Source organism: Canis lupus, chromosome 7, assembly GCF_011100685.1.
Source record: "Canis lupus familiaris isolate Mischka breed German Shepherd chromosome 7, alternate assembly UU_Cfam_GSD_1.0, whole genome shotgun sequence".
Lineage (NCBI taxonomy): Eukaryota > Metazoa > Chordata > Mammalia > Carnivora > Canidae > Canis > Canis lupus.
This window is the reverse complement of record NC_049228.1, coordinates 30,613,074-30,638,813: the sequence shown is the minus strand read 5'-3', so window position 1 is coordinate 30,638,813 and position 25,740 is coordinate 30,613,074. Positions and strand designations below refer to the sequence as shown.

Below are 25,740 nucleotides of genomic sequence, written 5' to 3'. Positions count from 1 at the left end.
ATGTATACTTGCTAAGTCATAAAGTATCTCAGTGTTCTCTTGGATGTATAATTGCTAAGTCATAAAGTATCTCAGTGTTTAATCATTTGAGGAACCGCCAAACTTTTCCAAAGGGTTGTACCATTTTATATTTCCACCAGCAACATTGAGAGTTTAAATTTTGCCTTGCCCTCACTAATATTTGTTATGTGTTTTTGATGATCGTTATCCTAATTAGATGTGAAGTGGCATCTCATGTGGTTTTCATTTGCATTTCTCTAATGATTAACGGTGTTTCAACATCATTTCATTTACTTGTTGGGTTATTTGTGTATCTTTTTTTTTTTTTTTTTTTTTAAAGGATTTTAGTTCTTTATGAGAGGCGCAGAGAAAGAGGCAGAGACGCAGAGGGAGAAGCAGACTTCCCACAAGGAGCCTGATGCTGGGACTTGATCCCAGATCCTGGGATCACACCCTGAGCCAAAGGCAGACACTCAACCGCTGAGCCACCCTGGCGTCCCTATTTGTGTATCTTTTTTGAAGAAATATCTATTCCAGTCCTTGCTCATTTTTAAATTGGTTTGTTTTTTTTTTTTTACTGTTGATTTTAAAGTTTCTTTATATATTTTGGATACAGGCTCCTTATCATATATAAAATTTGCAAATATTTCTCCCATTTTGTGGGTTGACTTTCTTGATGGTATCCTTTGAAGCACAAAGGTTTTAATTTTGATTTAAGTCCAGTTTACCTATTTTTTTCTTTTGTTGTTCATGCTTTTGGTGTCATCTTAGAAACCATTGCTTAGGGACACCTGGGTGGCTCAGCGGTGGGTGATCCTGGGACTCCCGGGATTGAGTCCTGCGTCGGGCTCCCTGCATGGAGCCTGCCTATGTCTCTGCCTCTCTCTCTGTGTCTCTCATGAATAAATAAATAAAATTAAGAAAGAAAGAAAGAAAGAAAGAAAGAAAGAAAGAAAGAAAGAAAGAAAGAAAGAAAGAAAGAAAGAGAGAGAGAGAGAGAGAGAGAAAAAGAAAGAAAGAAAGAAAGAAAAGAAAAGAAAAGAAAAGAAAAGAAAGAAACCATTGCCTAATATAAGATCACAAAGATTTATTGTGTTTTCTTTTAAGAGTTTTATAGTTTGGGCAACCCCAGTGGCGCAGCGGTTTAGTGCTGCCTGCAGCCTAGGGTGTGATCCTGGAGACCCTGGATCGAGTCCCACATCGGGCTCCCTGCATGGTGCCTGCTTCTCCCTCTGCCTGTGTCTCTGCCTCTCTCTCTCTCTGTCTCTATGAATAAATAAATAATCTTAAAAAAAAAAAAGAGTTGTATAGTTTTAGCTCTCACAGATTGAAGTCTGTGATCCATTTTGAGTTAATTTTTGTATATGGTGTGTCTGTGTTTTGTTTTTTTCTTTTTTTTTTTTAATTTTTATTTATTTATGATAGTCACAGAGAGAGAGAGAGAGAGAGGCAGAGACATAGGCAGAGGGAGAAGCAGGCTCCATGCACCGGGAGCCCGATGTGGGATTCGATCCCGGGTCTCCAGGATCGCGCCCTGGGCCAAAGGCAGGCGCTAAACCGCTGCGCCACCCAGGGATCCCTGTTTTTTTCATTTAATAATATGTCTTAGAGATCATTTCATATCAACACTAAGGAACTTCCCCGTTCTTTCTTACGATACCATGCTATTCCCTTTTAGAGATACACCGACATTTATTTAAACAGTCCCCCCCCATACATAAACATTTAGATTTGGAAATTATTTCAAATATCATATGACTTGAAAAGTAATTTCCTATCAGCCTCCTCAAAATGGCAGTTTCAACCATTTGACCACTATTGTTCTAAGCAGTTCTTGCCAGCTAGAAACCTTTGAATAAATGCCAGTCCTCTGGGGAGTATGATTCCAAAGAATGGTTTCAGGAGATTTCATTTCACTAAATGTTTATAATAAGTTAGGAAGCAGAATATTCAGTTCTGTGAAAATATCTGGGGAAGATACGTTTGGAGGAATAAGGTACGCAAAAATTTTGTTGTACATTTTTTAACTATATTTGGTTACAAATGACTTAAATGAGAATTTGTCCTCCTTTTGCTTTTTTTTTTTTTTTTTTTTGCTGCGTAGTTGTGTCTCACATATATAAATCTAAGTGAGTAATAATCTAAACTTTGGGCAATCAGCCAGGCACTCCGTAGACTATAGAACATCTGGGGGTTATGAAATGTGGGTTTTTTTTTTTAAAGAAAGAGTAAACTCACAATGCACCAACACTCGATTAATCTGCAGAGGCTTATCTGGGTACTGGAAAGTAAGCAAAAAAAAAGGAGGGGGGAACAGACAGCTAAGATTAATATGACAAAATCTGTTCCTTCAGTTCTTGAGCTTTACTCATAACAGTTCTTTATAAAGAAACAATTTCCTCTTACTTTATACACTGACCAAACCAGCGTGATGGGGACACCTGGGTGGCTCAGTGGTTGGGCATCTGCCTTCGGCTCAGGGTGTGATCCTGGGATCCGGATCAAGTCCCGCATCGGGCTCCCTGCATGGGCCTGCTTCTCCCTCTGCCTGTGTCTCTGCCTCTCACTCTCTCTGTGTCTCTCATGAATAAATAAAAAAATTTTTTTAAATCCTTTTTCTGTTCTTGGTAACATGGATACCTTCAATCAATTACTTACCCTCTCTGGGCTAGAGTTTTTTTCATCTTTAAAATGAATCCTGAACTACATGAGTTTTTCCATGCCCATAATAGGTTAGAACAATTAATTAGGAGGTGCAGGAGGGGCTACTGGAGGCAAGCTGCAGTCAGCTGATGACTTGATCCAAATGGAGCAGATAATAAGAAAATTAAAAGCATTTATAAAAGTTCAAAAATAATCATGCTGAGGACATCTAGATGGGGGCAAATAGTCCTACATATCTGAGTGGATCCAGAGGGCATCACTAAATTTATATTATGTTCCTGATGGTCATACTAGTCTTGTTACCAAGTAGAAAAAAGAAAAACAAAACAAAACAAAAAAAAACAGTTATACAAAATACTGCATTTTTCTATTTTTGTTTTGACATAATTTCAGACTAACAAAGTGCAAAAAGAATGCAAAGAATTCCATTTGCCCTTCACCCAGATTTCTCAAATGTTAACATTTTATTACATTTTCTTAAACCTTTTCCCTCTCCCTCATGTGTGTATTTCTCAACTATATGAAAGCAGCAGAAATGATGGTCCTTAAATCCTTAAATACTTAAATACTCTGTGTGTGTGTGTGTATGTAGAAGACCATCATCCTTAAGCTCTTTGAAGTTTCCTAAAGACTATGGGCATTATTTTACATAACCACAGTGTAATTATCAAAATCAGGAAATTAATACTGATATAGTACAAGTACCTAATATACAGGTGTTATTGAGGTGTTGCCACTTGTCCCAATTGTGTGCATTATAGTAGAGAATCATGAGTTTCTTTGAGTTGTCAGGTCCCTTCTGTCACCTCAGTTTGCCTGAGTCTTTTTTCCTTGATTTTACATTAACATTTTTGGAGAGTACAGGCCAGTTAGATACTAGAATGCCCCTCCATCATGTTTGACGATTTGGGTTATGCACGTTTGGTGTTCTGTTCTCAGGACATGAAACAGGGAGGCATGTCTTCCCAAATTGCCCCATTACTAATGACATTACCTCTTTTTTTTTTTTTTTTTAAGATTTTATTTATTCATGAGAGACACAGAGCAAGGCAGAGACATAGGCAGAGGGAGAAGCAGGCTCCCTGCAGGGAGCCCGACAGGGGACTGGATCCCAGGTCTCCAGGATCAGGCCCTGAGCTGAAGGCAGTGCTAAACCGCTGAGCTACCCAGGTGTCCCTAACATCACCTTTGATCCCCAGTTCAGATAATGTCTGCCATATTTCTGCCCTGTAAAGTAACTATTTTTCCCTTTGTATTTAATAACTATCTTGTGGAGGAATACTTTGAAACTATAAATATTGTTTCTCTGTAAACCTGTTATCTTTGTATGAAGACAGAAAAAATAATACATTTTAGCAATATTTCCATCAAAATGGTTGTGGTGTTACAAAACAACTTTGAGAAGGGGCCTGTGGGTGGCTCAGGCAGTTAAGTGTCTGCCTTCCGGCCCAGGTCATGGTGTCAGGGTCCCAGGATCCAGCCCCGCGTTGGGCTCCCTGCTCAGCCAGGAGTCAGCTGCTGCTTCTCCCTCTGCCCACCCCCTGTTGTAAGTGGCACTTGCTTCCTCTCTCAAATAAATAAAATCTTTAAAAACCAAACAACTTTAAGGAACTTGTGGCAGCCATAGGACAGATCCAATCATGCAGAATCATGAATTCTTTCAAAGAAATTAGATATATGTACTTTCTAGGTTTTGTTTTTGTTTTTTTTTAAAGATTTTATTTATTCATGAGAGACAGAGACACAGGCAGAGGGAGAAGCAAGCTCCCTGCGGGGAGCCCGATGCAGGACTCAATTCTTGGACTCTGGGATCACGCTCTGAGCCGAAGGCAGACACTCAACCACTGAGCCACCCAGGTGTCCTTGCACTTCTTAGTTTTTTAAAAATATTCTTCACATACCTAAAGTCAATTTGTAAACTTACAAATGTAAAAATAATTTGGTATGTTGGTAGCATTGTTGCCTTTTTTTTTTTTTAAAGATTTTATTTATTTATTAATCACACACACAGGGAGAGAGAGAGAGGCAGGCAGAGACATAGGCAGAGGGAGACGCAGGCTCCATGCAGAGAGCCCGATGTGGGACTTGATCCCCGGACTCCAGGATCACACCCTTAGCCAAAGGCAGATGCGCTTAACTGCTGAGCCACCCAGGTGCCTAGCATTGTTGCTTTTGAAAGATTAAGAAATGAATCACACCTGGAAGTTTTCCTTTTGTCCAGTGTTGGGGGCAGAATGAAATGAACAAAAATCTTTCAAGGGCAGAGAATCTATTAATGTGTCTTCTTTCTCTCCTTTTGCTGTTTCTTTCATATCTCCACCAAAACGTCCACTTCTACCATATTGCCTCCTTAAATATACCTGGTGGTGCCCATTTCCCACGAGATCAAGTTCCAGCTTCTCAGCATGTCTTTTCACCTTTGAAGGCTTTCTTCTATTCCAGCCAAATTAACCTACACAGTTCATTTGTAAACATCTTCGCCTTTTTCTCTCTTTGCAAAATTCCCTTCCTTTCCATCTACCTTGGTTTTTCTCAACCTTCCAGCTAAAATTCAAGTTCATTTTCCATGAAACACTCCCTTGACCTCTCCATTTTTCAAACTTTCAACTTTAATTAACCAATATAGTGTTTTGCTAAGGAGATGCTTTCATAGGAACTTTTTAGGGAAGATAAGGTGAAACAAGAAGTAAAATACACTGGGGTGCCTGAGTAGCTCAGCTGGTTAAGCAGCTGCCTTTGGCTCGGGTCAGGCCCCGGGGTCCTGTGATCGAGCCCCATGTCTGGCTCCCTGCTCAGCAGAGAGTCTGCTTCTCCCTCTCCCTCCGCCTCTCCCCATGCTTGTGCTTGCTCTCTCTTTCTCGCTCTCTCTAATAAATAAATAAAATCTTTTTTTTTTTTTTTTTAAAGAAGTAAAATACAGACCTGGTAGCGTGTGACTCGTTTGGAGGACTATTTTTTTTTTTTTTTTTGGAGGACTATTTTATTGTGTCCGGACCCTGCATGCTGCTGGTACTCAGTGTCTGTTGATGGATGTGTATGTTCCTGCATAGTATCTAATGAGACTGCACCCCCTGCAGACCTAGCTAGTCCTGAATTTGCTATTCAGGAAATTGGTTGTTTAATTGATACTAATCTTTTTAAATTATCTTTAAATTTTTAAAAATATTTATTTATTCGTGAGAGGCACAGAGAGAGAGAGAGAGAGAGAGAGAGAGAGAGGCAGAGACACAGGCAGAGGGAGAAGCAGGCTCCATGCAGGGAGCCTGATGCGGGACTTGATCCAGGACTCCAGGATCACGCCCTGAGCCGAAGGCAGGCGTTAAACCGCTAAGCCACCCAGGGATCCCCCTATCTTTAAAATTTTTATTATCTTTTTTGTTGTTATTTTATTCTAGCCTGCATCTCAACAGGAAGGGGGGAGGGAAATGTTTTCAGTTCTCTCTTGTTTTATTTTCTGTCCAAGGATGAGCATTTATACTTTGAACTCTCTCTGACAGTGATAAGTTGGTGCTGATGAATCTTGTTCACTGAGGTTAATAAGCAAGTTGGTTTCTTTAATTTACTTGAGGAAAAAAAAATGTTTACGTTTCATTAACAATAACTTCACCTTATAGGAATCCTAAAAATTCAGCTGTTCTCAGGTTGTTGACTACCTTATGTGTTCTTTGAAAGCTTTGTCACCCCCAGGAAGTGTCCTGTATGTTTGGCACACAAAGGCCAAGAGGTAATTCCACCCTTTAAGGGGTCCTGAGTCTAGGAGGGGTACTCGAGATAGTTGCTGTACTAGTACCGAAAAGATTCTTGCCTCTCACTTGAAGATGCAGCTTTAATAATCAGCAGTCATAGGGCAGCCCCGGTGGCGCAGCGGTTTAGTGCCGCCTGCAGCCCAGGGCATGATCCTGGAGACCCGGGATCGAGTCCCACATCGGGCTCCCTGCATGGTGCCTGCTTCTCCCTCTGCCTGTGTCTCTGCCTCTCTCTCTAGCTGTGTCTCTATGGATAAATAAATAAAATCTTAAAAAAAAATAATCAGCAGTCATAGAGAGATGTATGACAAATACTGAGTAGTGGGGCAGAAGAGGTATTCAGGTCAGGGAGGGTTTTCTGAAGTCATGTTTAGGTGCAGTCTTGAGATTCTGTAGGATTTTAGAGATGGGCCTCATTGTGTGTCTCATGAGTAAATAAAAATCTCTCTCTCAAAAAAAATTTAGAATCACTGAGGGCTTTTTTTTTTAATTATTTTTTTTTAAATTTTTATTTATGATAGTCACAGAGAGAGAGAGAGAGAGGCAGAGACACAGGCAGAGGGAGAAGCAGGCTCCATGCACCGGGAGCCCGACGTGGGATTCGATCCTGGGTCTCCTGGATCGCGCCCTGGGCCAAAGGCAGGCGCCAAACCGCTGCGCCACCCAGGGATCCCCCACTGAGGGCTTTTTAAAAATCCTGATGCCCAGGCCATACCCCATATCAGTGAAATCAGAGTCCCTGGGGCTAGAGGTGGGACTCAGACATCAGTATTTGTCTTTACTAGACTTTGTTTTTCACAGCAAAATTGAGAGAAAAGTTGTATATTCATATGCCATAGACCCATATTATCCCAGACATGGATAGCCTCGCTTGTTATAAACCTTCCCTGCATTGATACATCATAACCACCTGTAGCCCATGACTTACATTAGGGTTCGCTCTTGGTGTTATACATTCTCAGGGTTTGGACAAATGCATTATGATACGTATCCATCATTACACTGCCATGTAGGGTATTTTCAGTAGTTTCAGTAGGTATCAGTATTTCTGAAAGCTCTCTAGGTGTAGCCAAGGCTGAGAACCATTGTGCTGTATTTTTGTTCTGGGGCTTATTTATTACTATAAGTTTTGGGTACTTTTTATCTGACTTGTATGTGAAAAGTACCTTTGTCTTCTTTGTATAGTCAGTTCCCCATAAAAACCCATATTTTGTTTGAATAAAAGATTCAGTTAAAGCTTGATAATCAGAGTAGTGAAAAGAGCTAGGCTTTGGGGTCATAAAGTCCTAGATTGAACTTTTGGCTTTACATTTGCTGGATAAGGGACTTGGGCAAGTTCCTTAGTCTCTCTGAACTTTTATCCAGTAGATGACACCCAATAGTGCTGTTGAAAAATAATAAATGGGGATCCCTGGGTGGCGCAGCAGTTTGGCGCCTGCCTTTGGCCCAGGGCGCGATCCTGGAGACCCGGGATCGAGTCCCACGTCGGGCTCCCGGTGCATGGAGCCTGCTTCTCTCTGCCTGTGTCTCTGCCTCTCTCTCTCTCTCTCTCTCTGTGACTATCATAAATAAATAAAAAAAAAGAAAAATAATAAATGTTCCTTAGTTTAGTAATGCGTTACCCATAATAAGCAGTCAGTAAGTGGTGGTTTTTGCATTGCACTGTTTTTGCCTTATTTTGGAAGTGAGGAATACCCTTCTTGTCATTGGCATATTCTTTAATCACATATTCTTTTGTTGGCTCTAATATTTTGTATTGTTTTTTTCTGATTTGGATTAAATTGTGGTTCAAGTATCTTCTAACATACTGTAGACCTTCTGATAAGATCTGAGAGCTCAGAAAGACAGATTTAAGTACAGTGGTCTTTTGTTTGAATAGAAATTTTAAAAGCTGTTTCAGCACATGAGAAGTATAAAATATGTGAGAGTAGGGCAGCCCGGGTGGCTCAGCGGTTTAGCGCCGCTTTCAGCCCAGTCTGTGATCCTGGAGACCCAGGATCTAGTCCCACGTCCGGCTCCCTGTGTGGAGCCTGCTTCTCCCTCTGCCTGTGTCTCTGCCTCTCTCTCTCTCCCTCTCTCTCTCTCTCTCTCTCTCTCTCTCTCTCTCTCGGTCTCTCATGACTAAATATATATATGAGAGATGAGAGTATTATTTTTTAATGTATTAAATGTGCCCCACCCCCACCCCACCCCCAAGGTTTCAACACATTCTTTATGCTGAGCATTTTAGTCCACTAGAATCTATCAGCAGAAGATCTGATTTCTTACTTTCATCTGTTTTCTAAGAACTGAGAAATGCAGGGCACTTGATGTGGACGAGACAGTTGAGGTTCAGCACATCTGCGGCATCTGTGTTGACTGCCTGACTGTATTGACAGCCCATTTGGGGTTTGGATGGAAGCCCTGCCCTGTGTAAAGTCCACAGTCTGGCCGTGTGTGTCCCAGGGGCCAGGCACCGTGCCTTTGCCTTGACACTAGGTATTTGTTTATTTGTCTTCAAGAGACTGTCAGTCTTTTAAGGGCAGAGGCTGAGTCCCAGTGTGCTCTGAAAGAATGAATCGTTGACTGAAAAAAAAGAAAAGTGGTAGCAGGAAAGCAGGATGAACAGTACATACATAGAGGGGGCAAAGAAGAAATACCAGGGCTTTAAGGAGTCAAATGATTAGTTAATGACTGGCCTGATTCAGGACCTTTTGAATGTCTCATTTGAGAAACAGAAAGACTTTTGTTAGTGCAAAAAGGTTAAAGATAGAGATGTGGCCAGCTGGACATTGACTGTGAGTGGAAGGAATTGATTCTGAGGAGTTTAGTAATCCTGTGTGTTAGTGGAAGTACACAGACTTTTCTTTTATTATTATTTTTTTCAAGATAAGTTTTTTTTTTTTATTTTACTTCACGTGTCCTTAATGTACTGCATTAGTTTCAGGTGTACAATATAGTGCTTAAACACTTCCATATATACTACTCAGTGCTCATCATGATGAATGTACTCTTAATCCCCTTCACTTACTTCACCCCTTCTCCCCCTGCACCTCTCCTCTGGTGACCATCAGTTTGTTCTTCATAGTTAAGAAGCTCTTTCTTGGTTTGTGTCTCTCCCTTTTTCTTCCCTCTGTTTTATTTGTTAAATTCCACATATGAGGGCAGCCCGGGTGGCTCGGCGGTTTAACGCAGCCTTTGGCCCGGGGTGTGATCCTGGAGACCCAGGATCGAGTCCCACGTCAGGCTCCCTGCATGGAGCCTGCTTCTCCCTCTGCCTGTGTCTCTGCCTCTCTCTCTCTCTCTCATGAATAAATAAATAAAATCTTAAAAAAAAAAATTCCACATATGAGTGAAATCATATGGTATTTGTTTTTCTCTCACTGGCTTATTTCACTTAGCATTATACTTTCTAGATCCATCCATGTTGTTGCATATGGCAAGATTTCATTCTTTGTTTTATGGCCAAATAATATTCCATTGTATTATATATACTAGATCTCTACATCCTCACCAACACTTGTTTCTTGTGTTTTTTAGCCATTCTGACAGGTGTGAGGTGATATCTCATTGTCGTTTTGATTCACATGTCCTTGATGTTGGGTGATGTGGAGCGATGTTGCGTATTGGCTGTCTGGATGTCTGTGAAGAGATGCGTGTTCACGTCTTCTGTCCATTTTTTAATTGGATTACTTGTTGAGTTTTTTGGTATTGAGTTATATAAGTTGAGCTGTGTAAGTTCTCTTTGTATTTTGTCAGATATGTCATTTGCAACTTTATTCTCCCATTCAGTAGGTTGTCTTTTAGTTTTGTTGATTGTTTGTTGCAGAAGCTTTCTATTTTGATGAAGTTTCAATAGTTTATTTTTGCTTTTGTTTCCCTTGCCTTAGGAAACATATCTAGAAAGATACAGCTGTTGTCAGAGAAATTACTACCTGTACTGTCTTTTAGGATTTTTATGGTTTCAGGTCTTAAATTTAGGTCCTTAATCCATTTTGAGTTTGTTTTTGTACATGGTATAAGAAAGTGGTCCAGTTTCATTCTTTTGCATGCTGCTTCCCAGTTTTCCCAACACCATTTGCTGAAGAGACTTTTTCCCATTGTATATTCTTGCCTCAGATGTTGAAGATTAATTGACCATATAATTGTGGGATTTTTTTCTGGGCTCTCTATTCTGTTCCATTAATCTGTATGTCTGTTTTTGTGTCCATACCATACTGGTTTGATTACTACAGTTTTGTAATATAACTTGAAATCTGGAATTTTGATGCCTTCAGTTTGGCTATTTGGGGTCTTAAAGGACATACACTTTTCTTATTGAACATTTCAAAATTTGAGTCTCCTTTGGGATTCTCTCATCTAGATTGGAAGAAAACTCTGGAAACCTATCTAAGCTTCCTGTAAGATAGTTGTCAGCATCCTAACTTGGCCCTGAGTCATCTCTGGAAATAATGTTTGGGGCATGATCCTAAAGGCATTTGTTGTGAAGCAAGTATACTTTTTATGACTGAGTTTAGTTGACATGTTTTATTTTTCTCTCTTTTCTTTCCTTCCTTCCTACTTTAAAACAAATGTTTGTTGGGATGCCTGGGTGGCTCAGCGGTTGAGCATCTGCCTTTGGCTTAGGGCCTGATCCCAGAGTTCCAGGATCAAGTCCCGCATCAGGCTTCCTGCATAGAGCCTGCTTGTCTCTGCCTCTCTCTCTATGTCTCTCATGAATAAAGAAATAAAATCTTAAAAAAAAAAAAAGTTTGTTGAACACATTGACAAAAAAGCATTTGTGAAGTAAGGAGAATATGATGACAAGCAAGGTGGATACAGCCCTTAGTGCTTCCTGGTTACAGGCGGTCAGTATTCCTGCAGAGGGCAGGGGGCTTCGCGGGGAGGGCAGGGCAGGATACGAAGGAGCACAGGGTGGGGAGTTTGGCGAGATGTGAGGAAGTCACTTAGATTGAGGCCTGAAGCGTAACTGCAGACAAAGAGTGTAGAGGAATGTGTTCCTGACAAGTGAAAAGCTTAATTTATTCACATTTAGGGTTCATTGAATAGAGTATATTTTTATAGTCTCCACTTACTCTGTGTTCTCCAGCTGAGGGACATCCAAAATAGTCAACCTTGGTTCATGGAAGAGAGGAATGGCCCTGTTCCGAGCATGAGAGGCCCCTGACCTGATGACACATGCGTTGTTTCCACTGATGCACATCATCAGGTGGCTCTACTTTATCCAGCCTGATCGTAGGAGTCACAGTCAACACTCTGAGGGAATCTTGTGCTGAATACTTTCACTGGAGCATTCTGGAATTAAAGAAGTAAATCTTTTATGAGCTTACTGATGTCTTCCTTGCTTTAAAAACACAATTTTTATTGTGAAAAATAATACATATACAAAAGAATGTGTGTGTGTGTGCACACACAAACATACAGTTTGCAGAGCTGATGTTAAAATGATCTTCCATGCCCTCACTGCCCACCCTAGGAAATCAAATGTTCCCATTAGTTGTGTGCCTTTTTCATCCTACCCCCTCCACCCTCTTGCACTCAGACCTATCAGTCTGAATTGTGTTCAAGTTCTTTTATTTCTCTTTTAGTATGTTTTAAAAGGTCATATTTATGCTTGTGTTAGGAGATATTACGGTATCAGATTAACACTGTGTACCAACAGCCAACAAGAGAGGTCAGAAAGCTATTTAAATAAATTACTTGAAAAAATAAATAAATAAATAAATTACTTGATTGTACTCTTTTAGGCAGGAGAATATAATGGCAACATCAAAATGTTTCAAAAAAAAGTTCAAAACAAAAACCTCCTTTCAATTTCAAGGAAAACCGTAGTGAGGGTTGTTAAAAGGGTGAGGTTTTTACAAACCAGGGTACTGCGGATGGACCTAGCAGTAACAGGACAAGGAACTACTTTAATCGTTAAGTTTCACGATCCCTGTCTAGCCCTTGAAAGTGTTTATTCATTCATATTAATGCTATTGCAGTGTATTTCAAATGATTTTATGGTATGAGAGTTTGAATTTACTTGGAGTAGGACCTTTTGACCATGGTAGTTACAAGACATTATTGACATTGCATTACAAAATAGAAGAATATCAAATTGTGGGTATCGTATTTGATTACTGTAGAAATGACCCCTGGTGAGTTGATTCAATGAACTTTTTGATTACTCATCAAATGATTTTTCAGGCTTTTTTCATTTGAATTGATCTACAAGAAGGGTTGTCCTTATTCGTTTTCTTGCCCTTTGAATGTTAGTGTAATTTAGCAAGATTCCTTCCCACAGGAAGAGAGTAATAAGCTCAGCTCCTGTTACCATTTTGAAATTTACATGTAAGCTAATATATAACTCAGAATCCAAAGTTGGCAGGATATAAAAACATTCATATGTCACGTAATCGTTTTATTCCCTTTCATTTCTGTGTTCTTTTTCCTGAGGCAGTTGGTTTTTCCAGGATGCAACAGGAGACTTTTCCCCATCTGAGTTTTTTAATTAAAGCTTAAATACTTCTCACGGCACTAGCATAAATTGTAGGCCTAAAAGAGCCCTGTTTAATATCTCACTCAGCCGGGGATTCCAGTCCCCAGTGGCATGGAATGGTGGCCTTTACAGCAGCCGGTTCTCCGCATCTCAGGTGTACTTTACTTTACATTTGCATTGGTAGCCATTTTAACGGACTCCCTTTTAGGACTGTGAAGACAAGCCATCTGAATTCCGCAATAATTTTACTCTGTATTTCCATAATATTCCTAGTGACTTGGGGGTGGGGGGGGAAAGACTGGACAAAGCAAAGCATTCCCAATTGTTTAAGAAACCCATGAACTCCTCTCTTGCTGAAGCTGCGTGGAATGCAGTCTGGGAGAGAAACCTGTGCTTTGCCCACATGGAAGAGCCATTCCAGCAGTACCATTCCAGCCCATCGCATTTGCTCAGAAGTGCTGTGCTGTGCTTGGCAGAGTGCCTGGGTAACCGCAGGCACTTTCAGCAGGGGTGTCTCCTGAAGCTCCTCCCTGAGAGTGGCCATGCAGAGCTCCCGGCTCAGCGTTCCACACAAGGCTTACTCTTCCCTTGTCTCTCATGGCATCACAGCTTCCTGGGATACTCACATCTCTTTGTCCTTAGCATTCTCTGTGTTTGAGGGCCCTCATCACAGGCTGAGGAGCAACAAAGTGACCAGGGTGGCTGCTGCAGCCTATCTGAGGAAGAAGACTGGGAGGCAAGGTCTGAGAGGGGGTTCGGAGTTCGCTCTTCCTGGCCTTTGTGGGCCTGTGAGGACTTCGCCTGATCCTGGCTAATGTGGAGAACGCTTGGAGTAGTTTGAGCAGAGGAGTGATAAGATCTGATACATATTTTAAAGAGATCTCTCTGGCCTCCCCATGGATTGGCTACAGTTAAGTGGGTGAAGGTGGAAGCAGAGACACCAGTTTAGGAAGCCACTGATATATCCCAAGTGAAAGATGATAGTGGCTTGGACCAGGATGGCAGCACTGGGAGAGGCAGGGAGAGATCGATCATTTTTGAGAGCTGTTTCTAAGTAGAGACAACATGTTTTATGACAGCATGGAGATAAATCATGAGAAAGAGAGGTGTCAAGAAGGCTCAGCCACTGAAAGGCTGGTGTGTTGCCACTTACTGAAATGGAAGAGGCCATGGAATGGTGGGTTTGAGGGTGGGAATCAGGAATTCAATTTGGACATAATGAATTTGAGATGCCAGTTAGATCCAAGTGAAGTTGGTAGATGTGTGTGTGTGTGTGTGTGTGTATGTACAAGGGCCATCAGCATTCAGGAACTAATTACAGCCTTGAAACTAGATGAAGTCACCAAGAGAAGAGATAGGTCAACGGGAGGATCTGGAACTCTCCAACAGAGCTCAGGAGAACTAGGAAAGGAGCAGGCTATGAGATAAGAGAACCAAAGAGTGATGTTTCAGAAGTCAAACGGGGGGGAAAGTGTTCCAAGTAGGAGTGATCAACTGTCCGGTGTTGCAGGTAGGTCAGTAAGGTGAAGTTTGAGAATTAACTGTAGATTTAGCCACATGGAGTCATTAGATTCTTTAACAAGAAGAGTTTTAGTGGAGTACTGGAAATAAAAGCCTGAATTGGGTTTATTCAAGAGAATATGGGAGGAGAGAAATTGGGCACAGTGAGTGTAGACTATTCTTTCAAGATTTGTAAAATAGAAGGGACAAAATGGCCATAGCTGTGGGAAGATACAGGGTCAAGATTTGTTCCCCTAAAGCTGGGATATAAATATAGGTATTTATATGGCTGATGGTAGTAAGTCAGTAGAGAGTGAAAAATTCAAGAGAAAGAGAGAGAACTGCTGGATTAACATCCTTAGCCAAGAAAAGATGAGGGAGGTCCTGTGTACAGAGGAGGGGCTGCCCTGGAGAGGAGTGACAAGTAGATGGAATAGGGAAAGGGGGAAGGATTGGTAGGCATTATTAGGAACCCCCTTTGAAGTTGATGGTCATGAACTTCAGGGGAAACCAGTTGGGGGGATTGTGTGCTTTGCTGCCTTGGTGGAGATGCAGGATGGGTAGAGGATTGGGCTGAGGTCTCGCCAGGAGAGTACATTGAGGGGAGAGGCAAGGGAGCTGATGGCACATGCCAGGGAATGAATCCAGTCATGCACCGTGGAACCAGTTTGAGGAGGACAAATGATGTGCTGAGCATGAGACAGTAAAGAGACTGGAGGGTTGATGGATATTAGGTTCTGATGTGGCTGAAGGATCAACAAAGTTCAGGGTATTGGAGGAAATGCTCTGAAAAGCCAAGAGGTGGCAGAGCGTGGAGAAGCCTGAGATGGTAGAGGGGTTGCTGGTATTAATAATAGGGCCTGGGGCCATGGTTCTCATGTTTCAGTATTGGGAGACATTATTGGTTGCCACAGCGGCAAGGGGAGAAGATGCCACTGACATCTAGTAGAGGCCAGGGATTATACTAAATATCCTGTAATGCATAGGACAGCCCCTGAACAGAGAACAATCCAACCCAGTGGTTAGTAGTGCCAAGGTTGAGAAGCCCTGGCCTAGGGTATGTTTGGGAATGGGTGGCTGGGATAGGCCTGAGGTTAATATAATGGAAGAGAAGATAAACAAAGAGACCAGGGCTTTGAAAGGTTCATTTTAAGACCAATGGGATCTCCAAGACTAGGACAACAGTAGTGCTGGCAAGAAAGAGAGCCAGGGACAAGAGGATGTTAACTAGCTATGTATGGAGCATTTTATTTACTTATTTATTTTTTGGAACTGCTGATTGATGGGAGTTGGAATTCGCAATCCTGGCTATTAGAGCTGCATGTCCTAATTAGTCAAAGAGTGACTTTTTTTTTTTTTTTTTTTTAAAGCCACTTGTCCATTAACCAGCTCTGGTATAATTAAGTCTTTCTCAGATAGATTGTCTAAAAGCCATCTAGGGATTTGGTTAGTATTTTTTGGTCAAAATTTAGTGAACTTGGACACATGGGCTAGTTCCATCTTGAAATAACCTCTCAGGTGTCAGATTTTGCCAGCCAGCCTTGAGGCAGGAATCTGGTTTAAGAAAACCTTTGAGGAGACTTATTTATTGACTTTGCAGACCGGCTTCCCCTCAGTGTCCACCACTGTGGAGAAAACTAGTCAAAATCACACAGTAGGGCAGCCCGGGGGGCTCAGTGGTTTAGCACCGCCTTCCGCCCAGGGTGTGATACTGGGGTCCCGGAATCGAGTCCCATGTCAGGCTCCCTGCATGGAGCCTGCTTCTCCCTCTGCCTGTGTCTCTGCCTCTCTCTCTCCCTCTGTGTCTCTCATGAATAAATAAATAAAATCTTAAAAAAAAAAATCACACAGTAAATAAGGGTTATAAGCCAATGCTGCTTCCTGTAGTTAAGCTAGTCAGATCGCCTGGTCTTGTGCTTTGTCCTTCATTTTGAACTCAGATGCCTTGGGGCTGCTTTTCTGCCTACCCACAATAGCAAGGAACGTCTTTTGTTTGCTTCTTGTTTGAAAGAAGGGCTTGTTTTGAGGTTTGGGCCACAAATAATAATCCATTGTTCTCTATAATAATAATCCACCCTCTTTAGCAGAAAAAAAATCTGCTTGATGCAGTGTGGCCATCAGTTTATTTAAAAGAATAGCCAAAAGTGCCCATTGTGTTCTGAGAATAAACATTTGGAAGATGGTTGGGAGGACTGGGGGAGTACTCTTGTTCTCCTTGGCCTGGAGTCACGGTTAAGACCTCAGGAAGAAAAAATTCTTAATATGATCATCAGTCCCGGGTGACAGTACCCTTCCTTATTCTGCTCATCTGTTACATTCTAAGAATAATTAGAACACTGTAGATCTGGATTCTTTGCAAACTATTTCTTTAAAAAATATCTTATTTGGAAGATAAGCTTCTCTATATTAGCTTTAATTCATTTCATTTTTAGGCTAAATATTTTTCTTTCTAATTTTCATTGAATCCCTAAAAATGTCTTTTGAGTGAAGACTATTTGATTTTATCAGCAATCCTTAAAATTCTTGTAGTTGCCTCTGACTACAGATTTGAAAAAAGGACCTATTTTTATATTCTAAGTGATAGACATTTTAATGACTATTTCTGGGCTTAGACTAACTGAATAAATTCAATGGGTGAAGTGAAGTGACCACAGGGTGGTCAGCTAGTTCTTGAATGCATATGTATCAAGCATGCTGAAATGTAATAGTAGATACGATTTCACTAAGGAAAACAAAATATGTTGTGCATGTTCCTTAAATCCCTTATAGGAAAAGGATCAGTTAAATAATAAACATGACTTTAATTTTCTTTTTTTTTTTTTTTTGACTTTAATTTTCTTTAATTATTTATTTCAGAGAAGGAGGAGGGGCAGAGGGAGAAGGAAAGAGAATCTCAAGCAGACTCCCCACTGATCGCAGAGTCCAAGGGTGGAGGCACTCAGTCCCAAGACCTGGAGATTATAACCTGAGCCGAAATCAAGTGTCTGACCCTTAATGACTGAGCCACCCAGGCACCCTTAAACGTGGCTTTACATGAAGTGATACCTTATCTAGCATAATTTTAATTGTAGAGACAGCAGGGTGGCTCAGTGGTTAAGCATCTCCCCCTTCAGCTCATGGCATAATCCTGGAGACCTGGGATCGAGTCTCACATCAGGCTTCCTACATGGAGCCTGCTTCTCTCTCTGTCTATGTCTCTGCCTCTCTGTGTGTGTCTCTCATGAATAAATCAATAAAACCTTTAAAAAAGAGAGAGAGAGAATAGTTTTAATTGCATTAAATACGAAAGATGAGAAAAAGTTCAATGTGATAGCAGTTGAATTTAACAGTAAAATATGAGAACTACTTAAAGAAGTGAAGAAATTAGGGCCTCTACATTATTAAAAATAGATCATCAAGGAAACAACCGAGATGTCCTTCAAGAGGTGAATATCCATAAAATGGATATTATTCAGCAATAAAAAGAAATGAATTGTCTTGCTATAAAATGACATAGAGGAAACAAATATTGCTAAGTGATAGAAGCTAATCTGAAAAGGCTACATTTGCTGTATGATTCCAACTACATAATGATCTGGAAAAGGCAAACATAAAGAAACAGTAAAAAGATCAGCGGTTACTGGGGGTTCAGGGGAGGGAGGAGAGGAATGAATAGGTGGAAGGAACGGGGGGATGTTGAGAACAGTGAGATGATTCTGTGTTTTCCTATAATACATGTTATTATGCATTGTCAAAACCCATGAAATGTGTAACAGGGAGTGAACCCTAATGTAAATGATGAGCTTAAAAAAAAAAGATGAGCTTTAGTAAAAAATAATGTAACAGTATTGACTCATCAACTATAACAAAAGTGTTACAGTAACAAAAGATGTTACTAATAGGTGAAACGGGGCAGGGGTGGGAGTGAGGGTGGGTGGGGATAGAGGTAATCTATGGGAACCCTCTGCTTCCTGCTCAGTGTTTCTGTAACCCTAAAACTACTCTAAGAAATAAAGAAATTTAAAAGAAAATTTAAATGAAGAAAACATAACTTTTTTTTATTGGAGTTCAATTTGCCAACATATACCATATTACCCAGTGCTCATCCTGTCAAGTGCCCCCCTCAGTGCCTGTCAGCCAGTCACCCCAGCCCCCTGCCCACCTCCCTTTCCACTACCCCTTGTTTGTTTCCCAGAGTTAGGAGTCTCTCATGAAGAAAACATAATTTAAAAGAAATAATTTAATTTAAAAGAAAAACATTAGGTATAGCTGAACTGGTGAAAATATCTTCTTACTGAGAAACGAAAACAAAATCCCAGACCGTCAGCAGTTTATCCTGTTTACAAGAAGTACCTGGCTGTGGAATATTCTTCCAAAAATGTATAGGATGCAATGGCAACAGATAATCTGTATATATCACATAACTTTCTCATTATCTCTGTTGTCTTCTCTGATAAATTGCACCATAGTATTTATGCTAAATCCTAAATCTGCTTTCCTTGTTTCTCCCTCTCCAGTGACCACTGATGCATCAGGCTTGGAGGTGTATACCCCAAAAGAAATCTTCGTGGCAAATGGGACGCAAGGGAAGCTGACGTGCAAGTTCAAGTCTACTAACACTACAGGCACATTGACCTCGGTCTCCTGGAGCTTCCAGCCAGAGGGGACCGACACCACTGTGTCGGTAGGAATGCTTGCTTCCTCCTGCTGAGCCTCCCTCTGGGTTCCCAGGGCTCTGTGCTGCCCAGGTGTAATGAGCATCCGTTCTTCTGGTGGTTCACTTCCCAAACAAGTGTGTTGACACATAGATTTTAAGGTCCTTCTCTTGTCCCAAGCTCTCCGGGAAAAATTAAGTTCAGCATTTCTCTCTCTCTCTTTTTTAAAGATTTTATTTATTTATTTGAGAGAGAGAGGGAGAGAGTGGAAGCAGGGAGTGGGGCAGTGGGAGAGAGAGAACTGCATGTTGACCATCCTTTATGTATGGGTACGTGCTTTAGCAGTGTTTCACGTTTCAGGGTGTCAGCACTCGGCAGGGATAGTCGGCCACTTTAAGATAGATTCTTTTGCATGATGATGAGTTACATGGTTGACCATCATCTGGATGCAGTTCCCTTGCATACCTCTGTCATATCACCTCCTCACCTGCACAGGAACAAGTGTGTTCCCCACTACAGATTGGGGAGGGGGAGTGGGAAACCACTCAAGAGGGTCATGATCTAGCCAAGATCACACCATACAGACTGGACTTGTTCAAACCCTGTTTTGTTGCCCTCTAGTTACTGTTACTTCCCTTATGTATTCTTTATCTCTCAGATGGGAAAATTTGTTAATAATGTTTACTGTCTCTAGGCTTTAGAGATTGATTAAAGCAATGTTTCTCTCTCTCTTTTTTTTTTAAGATTTATTTATTTATTCATGAGAGACAGACACTAAGAGAAAGAGAGAGGCAGAGACACAGGCAGAGGGAGAAGCAGGCTCCATGCAGGGAGTCCATGCGGAACTTGATCCCGTACCCCAGGATCATGCTCTGAGCCAAAGGCAGACGCCCAACCACTGAGCCACCCCAGCATCCCAAAGCAATATTTCCCAATCTTTCTATTCATTATCACCTTTTTAAGGAGTCTTTTTGAAACATACTTTCCTAATTTCTGTCCCCTTTCTAGAAATTTTAAGACTACATATATACTGTTACATCTCTGCTTTATGTATAAAGAGGAAGATTTTTTTCTTATTCTTCCGTGCCCTTAGAGCCAGTATTTGCCCCCACTGTGAGAGATGTCACCTCTGTGGAGAATGCATGGTCTAGAAACTTTAGAAGCTGCTATTCATCTGTGGAAGTTTTTTTTGTTTTTTGTTTTAAGATTTTATTTGTGAGACAGGAAGGCAGAGACACAGGCAGAGGGAGAAGCAGGCTCCATGCAGGGAGCCTGACTTGGGACTCGATCCCGGGTCTCCAGGATCACGCCCTGGGCTGAAGGCAGCGCTAAACCGCTGAGCCACCCGGGGCTGCCCAATCTGTGGAGGTTTTGAGTGTCGTCCGTCCCCGCTACCCCCCCCCCCCCCCTCGGCTCAGAGAGCCTTTGTGCTTAGAATTTCTCCTTGATTCTTTCCTGACAGAATAGAGTTGACTACCTGCCCATTATCTCTAGATCATGATTTCTGGGGAGTCTCCTTTGGGAGAACTTGGAGTGTGTATAGATGACTATAGTCCCTGGAATAAAACCAGTTTTATGTTTAGCCTAAGTAGCTTCGTTTTCATATGTGATGTCTCATTAAAGTTATATGTTTTCTGTTGAAATAGTCTCCAAAAGAAAATCTCTGTTGCACTGGATTGGAATATATATACCTGGTTTCCTAATTCTTGAGTGGACCTGTGTCCCCCAGGATTTACATTAAAAAAAGGAATAGGCCTTGGGTGTTATGCCTGAGAAGGAAGGAAGGGAGGCAGGCAGGCAGTTCACAGAAAATCAAACATCACCAGGAAGACACCCAGTGGTAATAACTTTCTCTCAAATAGTTGGCTGCATTTGTGCTCAAAACATTCTTATCAAGTAGGTTGAGGCAAATTTATATACCTAAAGAACATGCTATATTTTTGATTAGCATTTTTAGCTAATCAATTTATACTTAACCCACCAAATTGATTACAGGTAATTCCAGAATGCTTAGCTATTGATATAAGATCTTATACTTGGAAGTGTCAGAACACATTTAATAAGATGAGCAGGATGCTTTGAATGTTTACAGATTTCCAGGAAAATTCAAGTCTGACATACATACCTTAGATGGCTTTTCTGGTCTGTGGAATCAAGGTCCCCATGTCTAAACTGGAACTCGGGGCACTTGGGTGGCTCAGCGGTTGAGTGTCTGCCTTTGGCTCAGGGCGTGGTCCTGGGGTCCAAGGATCGAGTCCCACATTGGGATCCTTGTGTGGAGCCTGTTTCTCCCTCTGCCTGTGTCTCTGCGCCTCTCTCTCTGTCTCTCATGAATGAATAAATAAAATCTTTAAAAAATAAACTGGAACTCATCTTCTCTCCCCTCTGTTTACCTTCTTTGCTAGTTCTTTTTGGGTAGTTGTGTTTGTCTAAGGACCTGGTTTTAAAATCTTTTTTTTTTTTTTTTTTGGTTTTAAAATCTTGAGTCTTGTGGGAGTTTTGTGGTCCTCTCCTCCCTATCTGCTCCCATTTCTTTTCCACCCCTTTTCCTAGCCCAGGAATTAAGAATGTTTGCTATTCTTAACAAGCATGTAGGTTATATTACACACAGCGTGTATGATTGATAAATTGTAGTGATAATAATATAATTGTTATTACTAATATTTTCCAGTGATCATTTAGCATCACGGAGGGTGGGTTTAGAGGAGGTTAAGGCCAGTTAAGAGGCCACAGTCCAATATGATTAGAGCATGAAATGAGGTATTATCAGTGGAGGAACTTCAATAGAGAGAAGAGAGAAACTTAAGAGGTAGAACTGACAGGGTTAGTAGGTTAACTGGGTGGGAAGGAAAGTAGAGGAATCAAGGATTATTCCAGGATTCATGGTTCAGGAGACTGGAGTAATCCACCAGTTGAGATGGGACACACACGTGGAAGGTGACGTTTACAGGAGAAGGTGACAAACTTGGAGGTGGGGCCATTGAGTTATATAAAGTGAGTAGGCTGGAGTAGGCTGCCGGGTGAGGATTCAGAGCTCAGGGAACCACCACAGATGGAGAGAGGGGTTGAGGAGTTACCAAAATATCAACGGTCCTTAAATCAGAGGAATGGACAAGAACGCACAGAGGTTTCGCTGTGCTCAGAGGTTCTGAAAATGTTGTTTGCTTGACCACAGAGCTTGTGGTTGACTAATGCCCATTTCTACCCTGGTCCACTATGACCTCACCTGTGAATTAAAAGAAAGGTGTGAAGCCTCCTGCAAAGTGACTTGGATTGAAGCCCCACTGACTAGGCCTTCCCTAGCTTTCAAGGTGCTGGGCTCAAGGTGCTGGGCTTGAGCGGGTTTCTTCGAGAAATGAGTTCCTTTGCTAAAAGCAAGTATGAGGAAAGTGAGCTAAAGGCTGAATCTTCGAAGAGAAGCAAGAACATTGGGGTGTCTGGGCTTCCTCTCACATGTGTACCCCTAGGAAACCAATATGTAAGAGGGAAAAAGCCTCTCAGAGTAACTGATCTGTGATAATTAGGCTTTGCTTTCTTCACGTCTTTGTATAACTAAATGGTAAGTTTTATGAATTCAGACTGAAACCTTTGGATTCACAGGCTCAATCATGATGTTGTCACTGGCTCTGAAGAGTTAGATAGTCCTGACTTTGACCTTGGATCTACCTATTGTAGTGACCTTGGGCAGATGGCTTCTTTGAGTCTTTTTTTCCTTACGTATGAAAAATGGGCAGTAATCACTACATCAGTGGCATATTGACAAGATTTGAGATGATAGATGAGTTTATCTCTTTAACTGAAAGAGGACTGAATCCTGTGATTTCTAAACTTTGGTCTGGCTTTGATTCCATAGCTTATTTGTCATATGAAGTTGTATTTCTTTCTACATGAAGTCTTTTTGAAAAAACCTTGTGCTGCATGCCTGTTAAGAGTTTAGAGCATCTGCCTTTGAGAAAAGCTCATACGTTCTTTTTTTTCTAATTGCAGTTTTTCCACTACTCCCAAGGACAAGTGTATCCTGGGAATTACCCACCATTTAAGGACAGAATCAGCTGGGCTGGAGACCTCGACAAGAAAGATGCATCAATCAACATAGAGAATATGCAGTTTATACACAATGGCACCTATATTTGTGATGTCAAAAACCCTCCTGACATTGTTGTGCAGCCAGGACACATTAGGCTCTATGTTGTAGAGAAAGGTACTTCCTTGAGTATTTTGGCAAAGGTGACACAGTCTCCTTTATCTCAGATTTAGTTGGAGAACAGAGTTACATTTCCTATTGTGTTTGCGATACAGTTACGCTCCCTGTTTCATGTACCCGTGGCTCCCCAAAATATGCCAGAGCTTGGTGGGGCAGGGGGGGGCCCTGTTTATCCAGCTGTAGTAGCTAGTTTCTTCATTTGTATACCTGGAGCCCACTGATCCAATTTTAGGAGTGTTAATTTTTCAGTATTAATTAGAAGAAGGACCTAGTTCACTATGGTTGGATGGGATGGGCAGTGGAGAATAAGATTAATACTGCTTTGATATTCTCCAAGAGAAAGTTCTAACACTTGCAGTACAGTTTTTTCTTCCCTTTTCTGGAAAATAAGGAGGAAATGCAGCTTCTGGTGTCTCACTTTGAGACAAAGTCTGCTTTGCCAGAGAGCAAATTGAGGTAAATTCACACCCCTGGAATTGCTTTGAGTTCAGAGCCTTGAGTGGGAGGGATTGAGTGTATAGAGATCCTTATTAGCTCTGTAGCTTATTCTGTATCGGTTAACATTTGTACAATATCGGTTAGACAGTGGGAGCTCATAATGTGGACAATAAAAGACGAAGTGGTCACTCCTAAAGCACTTGCTTATTAATTTAATAAAATCCCACTTCCTCTCTTGGTAGCAAAGTACCTTAAAACAATTTTGTTCTTTCTCTCTAGAGATCTTGCCCGTGTTTCCAGTTTGGGTGGTGGTGGGTATAGTTACTGCTGTGGTGCTAGGTCTCACTCTGCTCATCAGCATGATCCTGGCTGTCCTCTATAGAAGGAGAAACTCTAAAAGGGATTATACTGGGTAAGAAACACCATTTGTGGGGGAGGAGGTGGGGGAAAGAATCCAAAAACTTCTATATTTTTTTGTGCAAAAACAATGGTGAAGAATTAGCTACTTTCACATCGGGATCGGGGGAGTCTGTCCTTCAGAGGTGTGCTGGTGCAGGCCAGCAGAAATCGGTGACCTGCTGGTGAACATGGGCCGTGCACTACTCCCCACTTCCGAACACCTGCCATGGGTTTGTGCAGTGAACCACGCAGCAATGTGGGCTCTGCGTGACAGTACCATATCATGAAACCACACACGTCACTCTCCCACTAGGACTGTCATTTGAATCTCTTGGTCATAATCTCACAAGGTTCTTCTTTTCAGTTAGGTAAATAGAAAACTCTAGTCACAGAGTTGTGCTAATAAATGACTCCAGCTGATGTGATGATGAGGGCTTTTCCTTTTCATAGTTTTGTAAGCAGTTTTATTGCTTTGATCATTCTCGAATGCATGGCTCTATTCATCCAGACTGGGGTAATAAGAGTTGGACAGCAAAATATACCAGCAATAAAGAAAAGTAGATTTTTCTTCTTGTGTATGGCTTCTCGAAAAACACCTCGGAGCAAAGGGTGTGTCTAACTGAAGAACCTTCTTTCTCCCTCTCTCCAGTGGGACACCTAGCCATGTAAGCTATGTAGAACTCATGGGGTAAGACTCAGCAGAGGCCGGATTCAGGCTGTCACACGAGCCGGGTCCCCTGTGCGCGGGCTCACCTTACCAGCCCTAAAGGACTGTGAGGGGGTTGCTTGCCCCAAACCCCCTTGCTGGTGGATGGTGGGAACCCGGGCTCTGCTGCTCTGGTTTTTAGGAGTGCTGTGTTTTAGCCAGTTTGAGTGTTCAAATTCAGATCTTGTTTGCTTGGAATGCTTCTTTTCTGCTGACTGTATCTATACCTTGGCATAGTGAGTGCTTTATGATGAAATATAACCCAAGTGTTATACCCAACATGAGAGACTAATCCAGGGTGGTGACATGCCAGTGTGTAGTTCTTGCTTTGGGGTTAATAAAGGAGCAAAAGAGTATGCCATAGAGTCCTGCATGGCATCGTGAATGCTGCTTTTCTTCTTACTATGATTTTTTTTCCCCTTGCCCTGCTTTTTCCACCTTGGTGTGCCGGGATCAGATCCTGCTTATCTTCTACTTCTTAAGAAAAGCTGACATAGACGACACACTGGGACTGTAACAGGGCTGGGGTCCTCTTCCAATCCCACTAGACACATGGTAACTAATCACATTGCCCGTTGCTGTTAACATTCATGTGTATGTATTCAGCCCATCTCCCTTGTTGACAACTAACCAGCTAGCTCTGTGCTAACACAACAGCTATTATGGTTTGTCCACAAATATGTCTTATGTTTGCATTGGCAACTTGTTGAGTGTACCATCCCAGTGAAATTGGGCTGTCAGGTTTCTCAGAGGTTTTATGATCACCTGAATATATATATATATATATATATTCCTCACGTAGAATGACTTTGTGTATGTGTGTGTTTTAGTGTTCTTTCATACATGAATTGTTATTGGTGGCTGAGACCCTCTTTGTGTTAGATACTCAGACCATTTTGGTTTGGGATATAGAGCTTAGAGCTTCCTGATTCAGAGAAGACGCAGTTCACAGAACACAGTTTGCTTTAGTCTTAGTTATAATCACACTA

General features: G+C 41.5%; 1 protein-coding gene across 1 annotated transcript in view; it reads left to right on the top strand.

Annotated features, from left to right (window-relative positions):
• Positions 1–25,740, top strand: part of MPZL1 (myelin protein zero like 1) — a 71,204-nt gene that overhangs the window by 31,074 nt on the left and 14,390 nt on the right. The window contains exons 3-5 of the mRNA XM_038541800.1: positions 18,867–19,033; positions 22,992–23,205; positions 23,926–24,058. Of these exons, the coding sequence (XP_038397728.1) occupies positions 18,867–19,033; positions 22,992–23,205; positions 23,926–24,058 (514 nt within the window). The remainder of the gene's footprint in view (positions 1–18,866; positions 19,034–22,991; positions 23,206–23,925; positions 24,059–25,740) is intronic.